Genomic DNA, 6,967 nt, shown 5'->3' with positions numbered 1-6,967 from the left:
GTAAGTTATTCACTGTTTGCTAGCAGTTATGCAGAACTTTAAGATCAGTTTTGCTGCAAAAACTACTTGGGAGCATTGAATCTTCATCGCTTGAACGATTGAATGCCACGGGCTTAAGGTATGCCTTGTGTACGTTGCACTTCATTCTGTTGCTTATATATATAGGTTTCTATTTCTGTGTTTAACAAAATAGGAGTTTCTAACTAAAAATGCCAGGGACCCAAGTTGTTTAGATAATGGCCATTTATAGGCCTTGTCAACTTTTAAGCATTCCATTTCAACAACTTGATTTATGCTAAATTGAAGGAACTCTGTGCAACAGGGATGTGGCTTATGTATCAGTTATGTTCAGACTGTAGTATCCTACTTAGGTGGGAGAATAATGCTTTGAATGCCGTTTGTAGAGGTGAGATTTTGTTTAGAAATGGACAACTGATGTCATATGGAAACTGGATTTCTTTTTTTTTTTTCCTCCTTGGTGGAGAGCCAAAGAGGGCTTACATCAGTGCAATGGCTGTTACAGAACAGGGTTTTTCTTCGGTAGTCTGAATTGAATATAATGAATATTCAGGATTAGATTTCTGATTTTTTTTAAATTTTTTTTTTTAACTATAGATTTAAGGCTGTAACTTGATTAGTAAATGAACTAATACTAACACTGTGTTTTAGTCATGCTATTCTCACGGTGATGGTTTTTGGTTTTTTGGTGTTTTTTTTTTCCCCCCAGTGTAGCTATTGTAGCATATTAACGCTCTTCAGTGCATCTTTATATTTGTTAAAGTGTGAGCGGCAAGAGGTTTGAATTGGATCAGGCTTTTCAAGTCTGGTGAAAGCCAAACTACATGATGAAATAGCTACTTGCCAGTAAGCTTCCAGTTTAATAGCAGTTCCTCAGCAGTAGTCAGTAGTTGGCTTGTGAGATTTCCTCCTCCAACATCATCTTGCCCCCCCAGTTTTCTGCAGTTTTGTCTTTCTCCTGCTGCATAGGGAAGGATCTTTTGGGTTGCATGTTTATCTCCATAGACTCCATTTCTATCCCAAGACAATGTTATTCTTTTAGTACCTTGCTCTTCCTGACTCACGGACACCGATTATGCTGATACAATTTGTTAGAGAATGAAGTTGTTGTTTTTAACAGTAGCTGAATTCACCTTTGAGTGGCTCTGAACAAGTTGTGTTCCCATGTTTCAAACGTTGTGGTTTTCTATTCCCAAGTGCAGTTTAATGATGTGTCTCCAGCTGAGAAGTACCATTTAAAATGGCAAACGAGAGACTAAAGTTAGGGAGAAAGGCTTCATACAGTGCCAAAACCCCTTAAAAATTGTTCTAAAAGCTAAATTTCATTTGTTCCACAAATGTTTTGAAAAAATTCACTTGTGTATGTGCATGCATATTTAGTATATGACACATACACTTTATTACTGCCATTATTGAAATAGTAAATTGGTGTTAGGCTATGCTGGCTGGATAATCAAAAGTAGAAACAGTACATGTTCTCTTGGCTTTCCCGAAAAGCAGTAATAACCGATGGTGTGTTAATTTCTTCCATCTTCTTAAAATCCAGGGTTAAATGTTTTGGGGTAAATTTTACTTTAAGAAGGTGGGCTTCATTTTTTTTATGACTGTTACCGGTTTAGCTTTCATTGTGCAAGGTCTGCTTCTGCCAGTAAGTAGTAAACAGCTTTTGTCATGGTTGCTTGCCCTACTGCTGAAAACTTTCTTTGGGCATTTACATAGCATTGAGAATGCTTGTTGCCAGTCCCCGTTCCGACCCTCGCCTGGAAAAACACGGAACCCCCCCCCATTTTTCTGATTGCCATACAGTCTTTAGTGCATAATTCTGTATCTTTTTGTGTTATATGTCTACTTTTTCACTTAAACGTTTTAGCACAGGCACTTGTCTATGTAGCTCTTTTTGACAGTAAGTAAAGTTTAAAGAATATTTTAGTAGATGTTTAGTTTAAGATAGTTTAAAATCGTGTGAGACACTTGTATACACGAGTTAAGTTAAAACTGTTGACTGCTCTTCAGGAAAAGAGAGGGAGAGATAGTACACTAAAATATTTCTTTAAATCTGTTCTTTAAACCTACTGCAGCAAATGTTGAAAAACTGTATAAAATGCAGATGTTAGATAGCAATGCTAATAGGTGGAAAAACAATTTATTCAGGTAATACAATAATTATTAAAGGAACATTTCTTTGCAAATACATATATACGAATGATTATATATTGGCCAGTGATATTTTTTACTGGTAACATTGGGATTACTTAAAGCCTAATCCAAATACAAGCTTTAGTTTTAAAAAAAAAATAAAATTCTTGGCTATTTTTCTGTGGAAAAGTTAATATGTCAAAATTATATGTTGAAAACCACACAAAAGACAAAACAGCTCTGTAAGTACTGATCTGAGCGTTCATGGTATATGCTTTTCTGGTGATGTAATAAAAACAGGTTTTTTACTAGTTTCAGAAAATCTTTTAGTTTAAAAACTTTATTTTCACTTTCTCATTTCTCATTGTTAATGTTTCATATTTAATTTTTGAAACTTGTAAGGAATTCAAATTACTTAGCCTAAGTACGAAAGGCATTGAAAATCTAGTTTCAGTATCACTGTAATTCTCTTATTCTTTGCAAGTTTGTTTGTAATGTGTTGTTTGTAATACATTGTTAAGCCTGTCACACTTTACACTGTTTTCTTCTAGTTTTTTGTAGAAATTTAAATTGAGAACTAGGGAAGACTTGTGTAATGAGCTTCAGGTGAAAAATAAAAGCACTTTTTCCATAAACTTTGGCTGTCCGTCGCTTTGAGGATAAAGCGCTACATTGTGTAATTTTGAACAGGTGAAATCTGGCTACCTGGAAGCCCAGTCTCGCCACATTTTCCAAAATGGTACAGGTTAGAGCCTTGTGTAGACTAAGGATGGACTTCAGATCCTAGTTCAGTGTGTATTTTTGAAATTTTACTCTGCTGTGTTCCATCAAAATTTGTCCTTCTGTGCAGCAGACTAAACTAAATACATTGTCTTGCTTGAATTACGATTCAACCCCTTCTAGCATTGCCAGTTGGAGATACTGCTAGCTGAATTTTGACCAGTTCCGATGTGGTTAAGTTTTTGTTGTTTTGTCTGCTATAGTAAGTTGGAAAAGACTGGAAAGTGTTCTGTAGTGCAAGAACTTCATAAAAAGCTCAGTCCTGTTTTTTTTTGGGGGGGTGGGGAGGGGGGAGTTAAGGGATGACCTGCTTCTAAGGCATACTATTTTTAACTACGAGAATATCTTGAATTTTAGATTTAGCTAAATCTAAAGACAGATAGCTGAAGTGGAAGGTAGAAACATTCAAATTAGAATGAAGAGGTTTAGCTGTTAGAAAAAGATATACGGGAGTGATGGAAACGGTTCCTGATGTATAGGTTTATCCTTTTTCCATCAACTCTTTTAATGGAAGTATGGAGAATGACCTTATTCTTGAAAAAGTAAAAAGGATGTTCATAGGTTTGGTCAGAGACCCCGAGTTTGCCAATTTTCCTAGTAGCATTGAAAAGGTAGTTAAATGTCATACCTGGTTTGGCTTTTCAAATTCAGATCTGGAGTGTGGATGTTCTTGACTTGTAAAAATAAGAGTCTGTTTCATTCTGTTTTTAATCTTGAGTAAGTTGGCTTGGTTTAGGCAAACTGAGTTAAGAACTTGAATTCTTGATCATGATTTAGGCATACCCTTAGCAAAACTTTCTGTGCTCAAGTCAGTCATAAATGAATGCAATATTTTTATGCAGGGAATCAGATTAAGTGTAAATGACTTTACTGGCACAAATTCAGAATTATATTCTGTAGTTACAGCTGAGTGATAATTGAGGACTTCTTTATTCTCTTCCCTCTGGAAATTGCAGCCATCAACTTTCTTACAAAGATGAGGCTTTTGGAGAATTTAACATACAGAAATGCTTCCTATTGAATCCCCCCCATTTATTGTTTCTACTTTTTTAGTGAGTAAATAAAAGTAGTCTTATTCATATTTTTTTTTTTTAAATCCTCCTTGGTATAAGCCCTCAACCCATGAATTTGAACCCTAATAATTACAAATATTTTTCTACTAGTCACAATTTGTGTGTCTTTTGGAAATACAGGTAGCTATTGAACTGCTCTTCTAACATGAAATTAGAGGCTGAATAGCTCACACACTGACTTGCATGTTTTATATCCAGAAGTAGAAAAAAGGAAGTCTTAACACTTGCTTCTCCCATATCTAAATGCATTCAGATTTCCAGCATTAATTCATTAATATCCATATATCTTATGACAGCGTTGTTCTTTAGCCCTTGACTCTTTCTGATGTGTACTCCGCTGACATATTTGTAGGCAGTGGTTGTATTACCTTTTAACCAAAGTAAATAATTTTTTTCTGGCCTTCCTTCCAAAGCAAGACTTCTTCCATCCAGCTGGCTAGCTCTTTATCGCACATGTTCAAGAAAGAGGAACTCAAGCTGGAATTTTGCTGGAATTCTGTACAAAAATTCCGGACAATATTCCGAACAGTGTCTTTCTGCTGCTTTGTACAATGATGTTACCCTGCTTCTGCGAGGAAAATCTTGTCTGGCTCTTCCCCCTTCCACCCGCCCATCCATGTTGGCTGCATCATGTTTATTAGTTGGTTTTTCCTTTTCTGTGGGTGAGCTCGTAGTTCATAATGGACATTTTTGTACTTGGCCCTTAAATTCTGAGGTTGTGGATTTCATCAGACTTTTGTGATGTCAGTCCTCTGGGTCATCCCCTTTCTCCAGTGTGATCCTTCTCAGCATTAATAAAGCTTCCTGTCTTGTTTTGATACTCTTCTACTTTTTCTGTCTGGTTCCTTAGTGCAAACAGGCCTTAAAGCTTTCCTTTAAGACTTCTTCTAGTAAAAATGCACCACCATCTTTCTCCTTTCAAAAAAATTCTGGGTAACCTCTAATTGTTTTTTTATGTACTTTAAGAGTTCTTATGTGAGCCCTTCTGAGTCTTAGTTAATACTCTTACATGGTATTATATGAGATACTTCACCGAAAGTGAGATGAACAGGGTTTGCTGTGGTTTTTGTCTTGTTTAGAAAATGAGTTATCACAGAGGGCTATTGAGTTAGTCTTGAACAGTCCACCTTTCACGAAACTATGTAACATTTGTCTCTTCAGAATTTGTTCTGAACCCTTGGATTTTATTTAGATCGAACTAAGAGATGGCTTACATAAAAATTATCTCATATTTATGATTAAAAGCATTTTTTAATAGAGCACGAATAATATCAGTAAACTTTTCAAATAGAGTCTGAATATGTCTTTCAGCCAATGGTAATGACAACAAGAAATTCAAAGGTGACGATAAAATGGATGGGGCTCCTTCTCGTGTTCTTCATATCAGGAAATTGCCTGGGGAAGTGACAGAAACAGAAGTTATTGCTTTAGGATTACCTTTTGGTAAGGTAACCAACATCCTGATGCTGAAAGGGAAAAATCAGGTAATTTGTTGCTTTCCATTTTTTTAGTGTGCTTACTGTCTAATTTCAAAATACGCTGTTAAAATACTATTGAAATAAGTCATATAACAGTAAGTATTAGGGAAAAAAAAGAGCCTTTGTTCCTTTCATTTTGTTTATGAACTTATACTGTTTTAGTAAATTTTTGGGGGGGAACAGGGGATGGTTGGCAGCTACATAAAGTGAAAAGTTAGCTGTAAGTTAAATAGTCCTGCATCTTCACAGATGAATTTTTGGAGATGAAGTAGGTTGGCAAATAAAGTTGGTATGTAGAGAATGACATCTTCTGAAGACTGATATTTGTTAAAATGTGTTATCAAACCCTTTAAGTGTTTTTATATGAAGGTTATCTGCTTTGTAAATACTGAACAGTAACTGTTTAATTACAGGCATTTTTGGAACTTGCTACAGAAGAAGCAGCTATCACTATGGTTAATTACTACTCTGCTGTGACGCCTCATCTTCGTAACCAACCTATCTATATCCAGTATTCCAATCATAAAGAACTGAAGACTGATAACACACTGAACCAGGTATATTTACTGTTACGTAGTGTTACAAATGCAGACAGTAGAAAATGAGGCCTGGCATGTATTCTTGGCTCATGTGGCATATGTTGAAACCGTTTGGTTTTGTCCACGTTCTAACACTGCTGTAGTCTTACCTATGATCATTCCATTTTGTGACATTGAAGGGGATTTCCTTTCTGTGTGTTCTATCCATTACGATAAATTTTCTTAATGTAAAAAGAATAAGATTCTGAAGTGTCTTTTAACTTTAATTTTTTTTCATAAAATAAGTTTTCATCTTGGAGACTGTAGGATGAAAGAGTTAACTTTCTGACACCTGAGATTCTAATGCCAATTTGAATTTGATAGTGACTAATGCCAATGCCTACGTTTCAGCGCTTTGAATGATCGCTCTGGTAACACTGGTAACCTCAGCTTATGTGATCTGCTGTTCCTGGAGAAGAATACCTTAATGATCGCTGCAGAGACAAATATACTTAATAACAAAAAAATGTTTTGCTCTTGCCTCTGCAGAGCCTATTTCGCAATAAACAGATACATGTGTCTGTGTTTAGCAGAACAGGAAAGTTAGCAAAAGTAATGTGGTGACCCATTTCATACAAATTATAGGGGGAGAAAAGAGGCATCAATTTACCATAAGTCAGATGATTATTTTAATGTTAATTTCTTATGTTTTCTTTTTGATGTTACAAAAGACAGTGTAAGTACCAAGTTACGGTTTCTGTTGTTTGTGTCCTATTTTAGGTAAGGTATGTAAATAATAAAATTATAGCTGTTACCTTTAAAAACAATTTCAGGCTAATCTGTTGAAAGACATCTTGGTTCAGATCAAGTATAGTGTTGATTTTCCTGTTGATCTTTCTAAAAGTTCCAGTTCCTTAGAATATTTTGATCGTTTGTCTGCTAAAGGTGATTTTTAAAAATTGAG

The 6,967-nt window shown here is 35.4% G+C and overlaps 1 protein-coding gene across 4 annotated transcripts in view; it reads left to right on the top strand.

The window, feature by feature from the left end:
• PTBP2 (polypyrimidine tract binding protein 2) overlaps positions 1 to 6,967 on the top strand; it is a 52,967-nt gene that overhangs the window by 21,728 nt on the left and 24,272 nt on the right. For all 4 annotated transcript variants that reach the window (XM_009333763.1, XM_009333762.1, XM_009333761.1 and 1 more), the window contains 2 exons: positions 5,319 to 5,491; positions 5,899 to 6,042. In XM_009333763.1, coding sequence (XP_009332038.1) covers positions 5,360 to 5,491; positions 5,899 to 6,042 — 276 coding nt within the window. In that variant the 5' untranslated portion in view covers positions 5,319 to 5,359. The remainder of the gene's footprint in view (positions 1 to 5,318; positions 5,492 to 5,898; positions 6,043 to 6,967) is intronic.

The sequence above is a fragment of the Pygoscelis adeliae genome, unplaced genomic scaffold (assembly GCF_000699105.1).
Source record: "Pygoscelis adeliae isolate BGI_AS28 unplaced genomic scaffold, ASM69910v1 Scaffold10, whole genome shotgun sequence".
In the NCBI taxonomy this organism is placed as follows: domain Eukaryota; kingdom Metazoa; phylum Chordata; class Aves; order Sphenisciformes; family Spheniscidae; genus Pygoscelis; species Pygoscelis adeliae.
Note: the sequence above shows the minus strand (reverse complement) of the source record. Positions and strands in the feature narration are given on the sequence as shown.